Raw genomic sequence first — 13,001 nt, forward strand, 5'->3', positions numbered from 1 at the left:
AAGCTTGGGCACTCTTAAGTGCTCAAGCTTTATAAAATCATCGTGAATTGATGTTTCAAGTTGGATTAAGTGGTCCAAAGTGGGCTGTTTCTTCGGAAGCCACGGTCTTGTTAAAATACCCCATTTTCTTCAAGATAATACATAAGATAGACAATGACTATTTTTTCCCAAAACCACACATAAGCAGCTAGTCAGAGAATTGGGCAGGAATTTTTAGGATCCTTCCCTGGCTTTGGAAAAGCAAGGATGATCGTCCTATGCCAAGGATATAAAAAATTAGCATTCAGATAGACTTGATTACAGAGTAGAAGCAACAGCTCTAGAAAATGTGAAGGAAGTTGTTTTATCATCTCATATCATATAGTCCTGCAGCACAGCTCTGTGTGGCAGCAAGTACAGTTGCAAATTCCCATTTAATGAATGATAAGCAATAAGGCTCAACACTACATAAAGAAATGCTGAGATTCTGTAAGCAGTGTTGAGCCTTTAGAATGTTTCTAAAGAATTGATTCTTTAGAACCACAAACTCTTGTGAGTATGATGTTTCAGCAGAGATGTTGGCAAATGTTTCTCTTAGAGTGTAGGCAACAGCAGTTGGGCCTGCAACTGTATCCATGTTAAGTTATAATATTGTTGAGGAAACTGACAAATATTTACCCCTCATTTTCTGAATTTTATCCTGGACAACTTTGGCGCTGGTTATTTGCTTAATGGAGGATGTAAACCGGATCCGGCTTTATGGCTCTGACAGCATATAAATTGCACTTTGGCACAGGCATGTTTAAAGGTTATAAAATGTTCAGCGGTGGAGTAGTGAGATAAAATATTCCACAACCCCGATTTTGTGTCTTACTTTCTGCTTTACATTTTTTGGTTTCACCACAGCTTTGGAGTGCATGGAAACTGGATGAATGTTTTTGAGATTAAACTGCCGCTGCATAGATATTGGTATTGTTATTTCTGGTGCAAGGGCTACTAGGGCCATATTTTGCCTATCAATGGTATGGAGGTCAGACATGGTGATTATAAAACCATGTCAGGAGCAATCATATAGTTATATCCCTTTTAGGAAGCAGAAAAATTTTGGAAGATTTGCATCATTGCCTATGATATGACAAAGTGTTAAAGGTTCATGAAGATTTCGTAGAATACTGAATGAGGCTTTTCGGACATCAGTGTATAGCATACAATCAACGAGAATATGTTTGATTATGAGAAAAGAGTTGCAGTGCATATACTTCGGAGGATTGTCTCCTGTGAACAGATAAATTGAGGCAAGGTGACTGTGAACGATTCATGTTCTGGATCAGAGGACTTCTTCCTTTCTGTTTACACGAAAACCGGAAGCCCATAACTGAGGTTCAGATTTTATTTGAAGGAGCTTGTTCTGCAGTTGAGCTTGCCACAGAAGCGTCCGCTGTTCCTTACATACATGTCTTATATAGTATCTGTAGTCAATATATGGAACGTAATAATCTGACGATGTTATTAGCATTAACAGAGGCATATGTTGCAAGAAAGCAAGCTTATGCAGCATCAGCCAAAAAAAAAAAAAAATACCCACTTCCACTTCACCCCTCCGTTCGGTCGAAATACCTGTCCAGCTGAGCCTTAAACTTATTTAGGCTATCAACTTCCACGACACGGGATGGAAGTCTGTTCCACCAACCAACTACCTGCTGGCTAAAGGCAAATTTCCGCACGTCAATCCTACATATCTGTCTTTCCTCAATTTGAATTTATGCCCTCTCAGGTGATTATTCTGAGCAAGAGGAAGAATCCCATCAGCATTGAGCATGCTCAAACCATTCAAGGCTTTATACACCTCTATCAGATCACCTCGCTGGTGCCTAGTCTCCAGACACTGTAATTTGCAAAACTTAAGCCTTTCTTCGTAAGAGTAATGATTGTTTTGTTGATTATGTTGAATGATTATTTTGCTGCAAAATCCACTTTTTCATTCCCTGATATTCCAGTGTGGCCTGGGATCCAACAAAAGATGACTACTTGCTGGTGTTCACGAATATGCATCAACTGAGTTTTTATTACAGGATGTGTTGGTGAGGAGAAATTTTGCAAGACTAAAAGTGCACTTTTATATATTACACTTTTTTAGATGGGCAGATGGAGAATATTTTCTAAGGCAAGCTTGACGGTACATAATTCTGCTGTATAACTGCTGCATTCAGTGGGCAGGGAAACAGAGATGCTGTTATAGGGAAAGACGGCTGCAGCCCAAACTCCACGTTCAGACTTTGATCCATGAGTGTATACTTTTGTAAAACATGGATAATTTTGTGTGTGGGCAGTATGGAGTTGCTGTATATTGATATTTGCAAGCGAATGTTTTCCCCAGTTTAGGAAATAGCTGTCACAGGATGGTTTAATAGAAGACTATGGAGAATCTGCACTGTGTGAATCTTGGAGAACTTTGTCAAGATGTATATTCCAGGTTTGTGATATGTCTGCAATCTGATGCCAGTAGGTTGAACTGCTCTAGGTTTATTTCTATAGTACACTGAGAACTGTGGATCATTAGGTATTGGCCTAATAGGGTGAGTAGTTAGACTTTGAATTTTGGCTCCATAATTCAGGAGTAACATCTTTCTTTTGAGGCTGAGCAGAGGTTCATGCGCTTTGATATAAAGACTTTGTACTGGTGATATTCTATAAGCACCTACAGCAATCCTGATGGCAGAATGTTGAATATGGGCAAGACGTGTGCTAGCACGCTTCCCCTGGCAGAATCATACACCGGGGCACCATAATCAAGGGGAGATCTGATTAGGGCTCTATACAAGTGAAGAAAGGTGTAAAGATCTGCACCTCCATGATGTAGAAAATATAACTTTTAGTAAGTTCATTTTTTTCTCACAAACAGTCCATAGATGTTTGATGTATTCTGAAAAGTTCAATTTATTATCAAAAACACCAAGAAGACTAATGCTGTTCACAACAGTGATAGGTTGATTTCTTAAGTGTATTTCCGAATCTGGATGCATCTTACATTTGTTACAAAAATGGATGACACTTGATTTCTGATAAGACAGTCAGTAACCATTCTGTGCCATCCATAGTTCGATATTATTAATTGATGTTTGCAGTTGCCTCTCAATAAAGCTCATGTTTTGCAAACTGCAAGAGACAGTCAGGTCATCAGCATAAAGGTATGAATTGACTGTATTGGGAATAATTTTGGTAATCTGATTTATTCTTATTGCAAACAAGGTTGCACTAAGAACAGAACCCTGAGGGATTCCTTCTTGTATATATGTTTTAGAAAGGACTTGCCAATAGCAAACTTGACAGGTCCTCTGCTGTAAGGTAAGTGACCTCTCAGATCCAGGGAATGAAGATCTCTCAAAATAACAAAACACCAAGTGGTGTCAAAGGCTTTCTCTATATCGAGACCTGCCATGACAAGATGTTTATTTTGGATAAATGCATTCCTCATATTTGTTTTTGCTTTGATCATAAGATCCAGGGATGATCGATTTTTCCTGAAACCAAACTGATTATTGGATATAATATTTTGGGAATCTAGATACCATGTTAGTCGACAGTGTATTATTTTTTCTAGGGTTTTATTTAAGCAGCTGGTGAGAGAAATGGGTCTATAATTATTAGGAATAGAGAGATCTTTTCCTGGTTTGGGTATTTCCAGTACAAAAGAGTGATGCCAGGAACTGGGGAATGAATGTTCCATGAAGATGCGACTGTAGAAGGCCAGTAGCAAAGATAGTGATTTATTATCTAGGTGTTGTACCATTATATAGTATATTCCATCAGGGTCAGCAGCACTGTTCTTTGCAGTGGATAGAGCCTCTTGAAGTTCTAGCATAGTGAGTGGTTGATTGTATGGTAGAAAGGATTTGGTTCTGAAATTCAGATGGAATTTTTCAGCTAAAGTCTTAATCTTCTGAAATGGTTCATATGCAGTTGATTTAGATAACTGTGAAAATACTGTCCCTAGGGCATCCGCAATCTCTGCAGGAGTAGACAGCTCTAGCCCATTCCAGGTGATAAGTGGGAAGGACAATGGAGGAAATTTTCCATTTAATTGCCTTATTTTTCTCCATATAATTCTTACATCAGTATTTTTATTAATTTCAGTTGCAAAATGAACCCAAGAGTCTTTTTTTTGCTTTTTTCCTAATATGGCAGGCCTTAGCTCTAAGTTTCTTGTAGTTTATAAGGTTAGCAGTGGTAGGATAGTTGAAGAATAAATTCCACGCACGTTTTTTTTTTCTTTTTTTGCATTCTTACAGTTCTCATTCCACCAATAGTTTCTGCTTCTATGGATGCTTGACTGTGATTGTTGGATGGCAATAAATGCAGCTGCTAGGATCTGTTTTGTAATATGGTTGGCAGCTTTGTCAATTGGATGATATTCAATGGCCTGATTGTCGAAGGACACATGAGGTGTACTTTGCCCAATCTGCCTTGGAAAATTTCCATTTTGTGCTGTTTTCTGAAGTTATGCAGTATGAAGTTTGTGTTTTACAGATTATTAGGCAATGGTCACTGTTGAGTGGATCATCCAGAGCTATCCACTCAATATTAGGGAAGGGGACCAGAGATGTCTACTGCACAGACTGTTCCTGTTGGGAGGTGGAGATAAGTTGGTAGGCCTGTATTTAATACGATTAGATTTTGTCTGTCGACAAGCATTTCAATGAGTTGTCCTCGTGAAATCTGCATTGGGAGATCCCCACAACGGATGGTGTCCATTGAAGTCGCCCAATAAACAGAAAGGGGTTGGCAACTGCAGAATGAGATCTTCAAGTTTTTGAAAGGTATAAGGATAACTGGGCGGCAGGTAGGTAGAAAGCAGTGTTAGAGTAATGCCAATCACTGTTCACATGGCAACAGCTTCAATAGCAGTTTGTAACGGAATGCATTTACAAGGGACTCGTGAGTCTACGAGTATGGCTACCCCTCCATGAGCATTAGTGGTAGCAAGTCTGTCTTGCCGAAAGAGAGTATAATTTTTTATCGAGGGAGACAACTGAGATGTTAAATATGTCTCTTGTAAGCAGATTCCAATTGGATAATGGTTCATAATTATCTCGTGGATGTCATAATATTACTGTGAAAGCCTCTGCAGTTCCATTGGATGATGTTTTTCATTGTTTGGATTTAAATGGAGAAGCTGTGTCTGTCTGCTTTTTGGAAGTTTGTTTCAGGTGGTCAACTTTCATTTTGTCTCTCTTTGAGAAAACAGGTCTGGTATCTATTTTGTCTTCTGGATGGATTTCCAGAATGGTTTCATTTTCTTCTTGATTGCAAGTCTCATTTGTATCCATAGGGGAAGAAGATTCAGCATGCTGTTTGTTAACGACATCAGAGTTTTCTCCTTGAGTAGGTCTTATGGCAGTTGCATGAGTAACAGGTGGTATCGTGACTGGCGTGTTGCTAGATCTGTTTGAAGTCTGTTGCTTTGAGGACTGAGGTATGGAAGAAAGTATAGATCGAGCCCATTCAGAAATAGAGATGCTTGGTGGAACTGATGTATCAGTCTGAACTGATATTGTATGAAATCTTTTATTAGCATATGTATGTTTTGGCATCTGTTGCTGTATTTGTTTTCTTGCTTCTGAAAATGAGACTTTTTTTTCTATCTTGTACTTCTGAATTTTCATTTCATATTTCCACTGCTCACATGTTTTAGAGAAGGCTGGGTGGTTGCCTTTACGATTAGGGCAGAGTTAGGACTGTGATTTACAATCAGCTTGGGCATGCTCCTTTGAGCCACAGTTAGGGCATACAGCATCACCTCGACAGACCGTTTCGGAGTGTCCAAATTTCTGACATTTATAACATCTTATTGGATTTGGAATATATAGGCAAATGCGGTAGTTCAAATACCTGGCTTTTACCGATGAAGGTAAGTTTGGTGAACTAAATATCAGTATGATGCTGCGAGTTGGGATAAGTTTTCCATCTTTCTTCAGCATAATTCTTTTCACTTGTGTGGCCTTTTGATTTTGTAATTCATTTACAATTTCCTCCTCTGAGACATTCATTAGGTACCATTCTGAAATGACACCTCTGGAGATATTGAGTGTAGCATGGTGACACCTTGACTAGGATTCCACCAAATGTGGTGAGTTTGAAAAGGGACTCAGAGTGTTTGGAGCTGGTGGTCTCAACCAGTAGGTCGCCAGATTTAAGACATCTTACCATTTTCGGGGAACATGCTACACTTTCCAGACATTTCTGTATGAGGTATGGTGATAGATTGCCTATGGCCTGATTTGTTAAGGAATGCAAGGTCAGGAAAATTGGATGTTCTACTCTGGAAGCATCTATGTTCAGTCTCTTTCTGTTGGTTGCTTCATTATCGGGTTGGTGCAAATCCATTGAATTTGGATTTGCTGTCTGACTCAGGGGAAAGTTGCAAAAATCCATGTTTTGCTCCTTTTGGCCTTGGGGATTTCCAGCCCCACCACGGGGAAGCAGGAGCAGTGCCATGAGGTGACCAAGTGGCTGAGTTAGTAAGTTAGTACTAACAGAAAAAGAAATAGGTGGTTTTTCTTTCTGGGGTTCTGCCTACTTCTTGTAGTGCAAAAGAGATACTCTGATATAGAAATCAAGAAAACAGTGTTTGAAACTAAAAATAAAAACTGTTCGCTTAAATGCTCTTTATAGAGAAAACGCTCTAAAATTGCTTGGCCACAGAATGCTTGCCACCCGGGGACACTGCAAGATAATACACTTTGTGGCATGTCACTACAACATTCACTGATTACAGCTGAATTTGAACAGGATTGAATTCCATTAGTTGTGCAAATGGGATCCAGTCTGCATGATCAAACTTCTACCATGAGATTCTATATGGATGGCAAGGTTGTCTACCCCAAACATCACAGGGAAGTGATCACTTCCATAGGAAATATGTTCTATCTCCCATGAGAGCAGAAGGGGAAAGGGGGAGCAGGTGGAGATCATTACTATATGGCAAGCATATGTTCAACATTACAACCTTGTTCATTAATTTCTGCACTAAGCCACAGAGTATTATGTCCATTTAAAATCTCCAATAAAAGAAGGACAAAGAAAGCAATTGCAAAATAAGATCACGGAACTCTTCTTGTAAGGTGTTTATCTCAGGATACAAACACATAGAACAGATTACAAGGAGGAACCCTGCTGGTAGATGAATTCTACTACCTCTAAGTAAGTTTTTAACTAAACACAAAAAGGGATATGGTTGTCCATAAGGATTACGATTCCTTCATGAGCCAGACCGTTCCTGTTTTCCTGTTCTTATCCTTAAAGATGATGATAAAGTTCCATAGGATGGAGTCATATTTTGCCTTTAAATAAGTTTCTACAAAGAGAAGCAAATAGGTTCATGCAGGAGTGTTTTGACATCCTCCATATTTCACTGGAATACACAACAATTCTATTGTTACAATTTAACCATTATTACTTGGTTTTAAGAGGGGAACAGGTATCCTGTGTGTTATCAGACACTCAGCCTAAAACACTGATGGATCCAATATCTCTCTATTACAGAAGATTTAGGAGAAGTCCGGTTGGCCTGCTTCCCTAAAATCCACTCATGCACACCTTCTCGATGGTAAGCCCTGTTACGTCACTTAGGTGGCAACGAACGTGTAGAGTGGTTCTCTTCAAGAAAGCTGGTCAGCGTGAAGAGGAAAAGACCAAACCATCCAGCATATGACAGCACAGGTAGTAAATGGATGGCCAGTGCTCAAAACAGAAGGAACTGGAAAGTTGCTGGAGAGGCCTTCATCCTGCAGTGGATTGAAAATGGCTGATGATGATGATGACTTGGTTTTAGTGGATTCTGAAGTAATAAGGATTTTGATTTACCCACTTGGGCAGGGCAATTCTGCTTTTAGGAAATAGAAGACACCTGGTATCAATATCTTCTTCAGGACAGAGATTCAAAATAGAATCATCTTCACTTTCATATTTTTTTCATTCACCTCTACTGCACCCACCTGTTTTTAATATTCTACTAAAAACAAGTTATATCCTATTGGGGAAAGTTTTTATTTAGATGTTAATTGAGAGGATTAAGAATTCCCATATTTATTAATATTACATATAAATGTTTCTTTGCTTCTGCATATGGGATATTTTGCTCTATTTAGATTTTCCAGATTTGTTTCACATTCCCACTGACAGTATGCTCTGGAGTAAGGTTGCTGGCAGCGACACAATTTACGCATAATGGTTCAGAGCAGAACATTCCTTAGTGTTGCTTTCTTCCACAGTGAGCACAAGCAGGAGAAACATGACATGCCAGCTGAGTGTGACCCTATTTTTGGCGCCTTAAACATTGCAACAGATTGGGGTATAGAGTCTTATTGGACAGTTCAGATATCTTGATGGAAGTAGCTAATTTAAGCATGTTAAATGTAAGGATAAGAATCCTAGTTGGACCTCGTTTCCCCTTCTCACACACAAATGTCATCTTAATGGCTGTCCCCCTCTTGGTCTCTCAGTTCGGTGTGCATTTCCTCTTCAGATGTTTAAAGGAGATCTCACTGAACAACTATGCCATGTGATGTACTGAGTGTTTCGCATAGTGTTACTTTAATTGGAATGCCTCCAAGAGATACTGTTTAGAAGAGCAATTCCAAGTATCATACTGAAGAAGTTTCTACTAAAAGATTGCCTGAACTAAGCTGCATTACCGCCTTTGGAGAATCTATCCTTCAACTTTACCCATTTCCCCTTCTCCTGTTGAATGTACAATAAGAAAATGAGGTACTGGAGGCTGTATAGCTTTTGTTTTGTGTTTCTTTTCTTTTTTTTTTGTTTTGCTTTCTTTGCTCTCTTTTCAGGTAGGGACCTGTTAGAGGCCCCAAAGGAAGAGGGAAAATTTTAATTACTCACAGGGGAGTAGAGCAGAATAAAAAAAAAAAAATCAGTATATTTAATGCTCTACATCCACCATGGCAACCTAGAAGAGATTGTAAACTAGCAGGCGGTGCATATATAAGTGGGATGCTAGAGTCACCTAGATACTATGCCCATACATCCAACAGGCCTTTACTTGTCCCAGGACCAAAGGGAAGAAGACTTTTAGTGTAGTTGACCCTAGTAAATAGGCTTGCCAGTCATTGTGCCTGCTCAGGTCTCAGAACTTCCTGTCTTGGCCAAAGCATGGACCAAAGTATGTATTAAAGCTAAGCCCCTCAACCATCAGGCTACCCTTTTCAGGCCAGCCCACCGGTTACAGCACATGGAAAACATACCAAGTTCTAGCAGTGACAATCTAGAATCTATAACCTAAACACAGAGAAACAGACATAGGCAGAGTTATTGGCAGAAGCAACTTCAGGCCCAGCATCTCTACTGGGAATTACATTGTACTGTTTCATATTGCTTGTCAATTATTTTGTCTCAATCACTCCTTTTCATGTTTCTAGCTGTGTCATATGCTATTAGTAAAGATGTGTGGCCATTGGATCCCAGTGATGCTAGTTTGAACACTCAGCAGCATCACTGAGGAGGTCCCTCTCAATCATATAGGAGGTGCCCACATCAAGGAGTATGCAAGTATATCAAGGGATCTGCAAGTATGGCACACATGTTATGAAATACCATGTATATATTCTGCTCAATGTCTCATTAAGTAGACTGTTTCCCAGTTTCACAATGGCACAAACGTCTTATATTTGAAATTTCCATGTATAATATAAATATATTGAATTTATTGGTCATGGACATTTAATCCTCTGATGGGAGCATCTTGGGATAAAGTATGCCAGAGTCCTCCCCCCTCCTTTTCCCCTAATTTACACAAAATCTATAAAAGTAATATCAATGCCACTCATATAGACTGAATTCATGAATTTCTAAATTTCTGATTGATCTATATCATTAATTGTTTTGTTACGGAAGTTTGGCCATAAAAAAATAAAACCAAGCCTTTTCTTATGCCTATTCATGCATATTAATTATCTAATGTTGCAAAACAAGAATTTAAAATTAGCAGCATCTTTCCTGTCTAATTACCAAAGCATACTACCATCACGTTTGATTTCCAAGTGGAAATGCTCACTTGCTTCAGATGTCATTTACATCTCTCAGTAGTGACCACTCACTGCAGGGTATTTAATTTTAGTTTATAATAAGTTTTGCTCACTGACAGTAAAGATAACACCCAAATTTGACATTTTTTATACACGTGAAAAAAAACATGTCTGAAGCGCATGTCTAAAGCATGGCAGAGGAAGCGTTTTATTTTAAACAAATAATTTAAAAAGTGCATTTTTAACATTAAAAAAGGTTTATTTACATCTGGTTCATAACAATTATGTTCAGACTGAAATGATGGAGGGCATCAAAAAGTGAACAACCTTAAATTTTTTTCACTTTAAGATTATAAAATAGTATACCTTATCCCAAGGAGCATCTTTTGGTTACAAGGAAATCTGCATACTCATCCAATGGTTAGTTCCATTTATTATTTTGTACAGTGTTGCAGTAAGCATTTTAAATGAACACTACTGTCACACACTCAGGAATCAGCAATCTAGCATTCATTGATACATATTCATCTAAATATGAATTTCTGTAGCATAAACACAGAGGTCACACACTACTCATTGTTGTTTGGTTTTTAGGAGCATAGCAACTAAGGCCATATTGCTCCGAGAATATGCGGTGGTCAATCCCTGACCTTTCTGCATCCTCCGTATTTGGTGGTGACGGGCTCGAACCCCGGCGTAATCAAGAAGCGTGTGCTACGCACTGCTGCTCCTTCCCACCTGGCTACAGAGGCGCCTACACACTACTCATAAGTCCAGAAGTTTGCAAATGATGAATATGGTGTACAAGTTACATGCTCAGTCTAATGGTGCAGAAACCACTGGTTAAACTATGTGCTCACCAGTTGACTGAAGTGTAGTGGAGCTCTGCAGGCAGTTCATAATGCTGTCAGATTTCATACTGCTGGATTAGCAACAATGGCAGTTCATGGTAGTACTGTCTGATTTAATGTAGAGCCAAGATGAAGGCTCATTGTGTTGCCTTAAGATTGATCCCAGATAACACCTTGTGATATTGGATGGCAGCTTCTTGTGCTGCCTTAGTACCTTATCACAGAAGATGGCTCATTTGTTACAAAAGTGAGATTAGGTAATGGCTCATCCATCATGACTGTGACCTACTCCAGAGGATGGCCTCCTTGTGCTACCCTAGTAACTTACTCCAGAGGAAGGCTGATTGTTACTGCCTTAGTGACTTATCCCAAATGGTTGCTCAGGGTGCTATCTATGTGACTCATCCAAGATGGTAGTGTATTGCTGCTTTAAGTGGCTAGTTGAGATAGCTCATTGTGCTACCTCAATTACTCCCCCACCCATGGCCTGGAATATACTAAAATATGTGTTCTTGAAAAGATCATTATGTTACAGAGTGGGCTACACTGGCATGTATTATTTTGAAAGATAAGTATGGTACTTTAAAGGATTGCTAGAATCCTTCTCCCTTTCATGGCTTACAAATGCAATATAATGCTGGTTACTAAAAATACAACAAAAAAATCCATATTTACTGGTACTATTCTAAGTTCCCATCTATGGGCACTGAGATGACCATGAATAGAAAAATGGCATCATTAGAGTATATCCAATGTTGTTTAAAATTAAGGTTTATTCTTTAAATTGATTTTAGCAAAAATTTAAACAGTACCAGTACATAAAAATATTAAAGATATCTTAAAAGATAAGAGATTTTTACCATCTCTTGCTTTAGCAGAACGTGCTAAATCAGATGATGTTATTCCAACATCTTTAGGTGGAGTATGAGATGTAAGAGGACCAACAGTAACTGGAACAAAGCTACTAGGGGCCTCAGATTTAATCTTGACTGGATGTGGTATATGGGGAGAGTGTATAGAAGGTGGATTTCCAGCACCTACAGGAATAATAGAATATGAAACAGACATGGACTCTTAAAAGAAAGAAAGCATTAAACATTAAAATAACTTCTTTTAAGGCTTTAAAACATGAATAAAAATGTATATATACGACCTATTAACACAAGTCACCAAGAGTACCTGATGTAATTTTGAATTACTCTAGCTGGAGAAAATTTACAGCACACCCAAAAGTATATAATCTGTATACAGATTAGATCCATCTCTGACCCAAACAAAATTATTGTCAGGTGCAGTGTCTCTTTCCTGCATGTTTTAACCCACTTTGATGGTATGTATTATTCAGTCTTTTAATGTGGTTGTTGGCTATTTAATTTTATATTCTATTAAGATTGAAGTTTTTTCCCACCATACCTAGAATTTAACATATGTAAGTGTGTGTGTCTCTCTCTCTCTCTCTCTCCTCCCTCCCTCCTGAAATTGCTCAAACTGTTAGAGTTCTTGTCATTTGTTATTCCCTCCCATGCACTATTTTTTTCAGCACTATTTTTATTTCTAATAATCTTTCTCATTCTCCAGATTTAAGTTATCCAGATATTTCAGTTGACTTAAACTGGTTTTTAATTGCTGTATCTCCTTTCTCACACCCTTATTTCCAACATATTACTATCCCTTCTTGAAATTAATTCCATGTGTCTCTCGTTTCTGACTTACTAATTGCTCCATTTGTCTACTGCAAACGTCTCTTTCCATGTGCAATTAACATCTCTCTCTCTCTCTCTCACACACACAGACACACACACAGCTATCTAATGTATGTCTCTCTCATGCAATCTTAAGTATATATGTTGTTTATCTTGTGTGTAATCATTTCAAACTATACATATGCCAATGTTTTGTCACCAGTTGATTGATATATTTTCTTTCTCAACCTAAATCTTTATCAGAGCTCAATTTAAATGTATCTGGGCTTATCATTACTGTTCTGGCTTAAATACACTTTTTATGGCAGTTTTTATGTTACTTTCAGTTTGTTTAACATATCATTTGTGTAAATGAGAGAGAGACCAACAATAAGAGATATTCAAATCAACACTGTGAGCTCTGAGAAGAACACAAATATTACTCTGTTTAT

The 13,001-nt window shown here is 38.4% G+C and overlaps 1 protein-coding gene across 12 annotated transcripts in view; it reads right to left on the reverse strand.

Annotated features, from left to right (window-relative positions):
• LOC150078475 (nuclear factor 1 X-type-like) overlaps window positions 1-13,001 on the reverse strand; it is a 798,656-nt gene that overhangs the window by 226,349 nt on the left and 559,306 nt on the right. For 11 of the 12 annotated variants that reach the window (XM_090384789.1, XM_090384790.1, XM_090384788.1 and 8 more), the window contains one exon: window positions 11,728-11,904. The exons of the other annotated variant lie outside the window; for it this stretch is intronic. In XM_090384789.1, coding sequence (XP_090240915.1) covers window positions 11,728-11,904 — 177 coding nt within the window. The remainder of the gene's footprint in view (window positions 1-11,727; window positions 11,905-13,001) is intronic. 12 annotated transcript variants of the gene reach the window in all.

This window comes from Mastigoproctus giganteus, chromosome 11 (genome assembly GCF_048544385.1).
Source record: "Mastigoproctus giganteus isolate SK-2022 chromosome 11, ASM4854438v1, whole genome shotgun sequence".
Classification (NCBI taxonomy): domain Eukaryota; kingdom Metazoa; phylum Arthropoda; class Arachnida; order Uropygi; family Thelyphonidae; genus Mastigoproctus; species Mastigoproctus giganteus.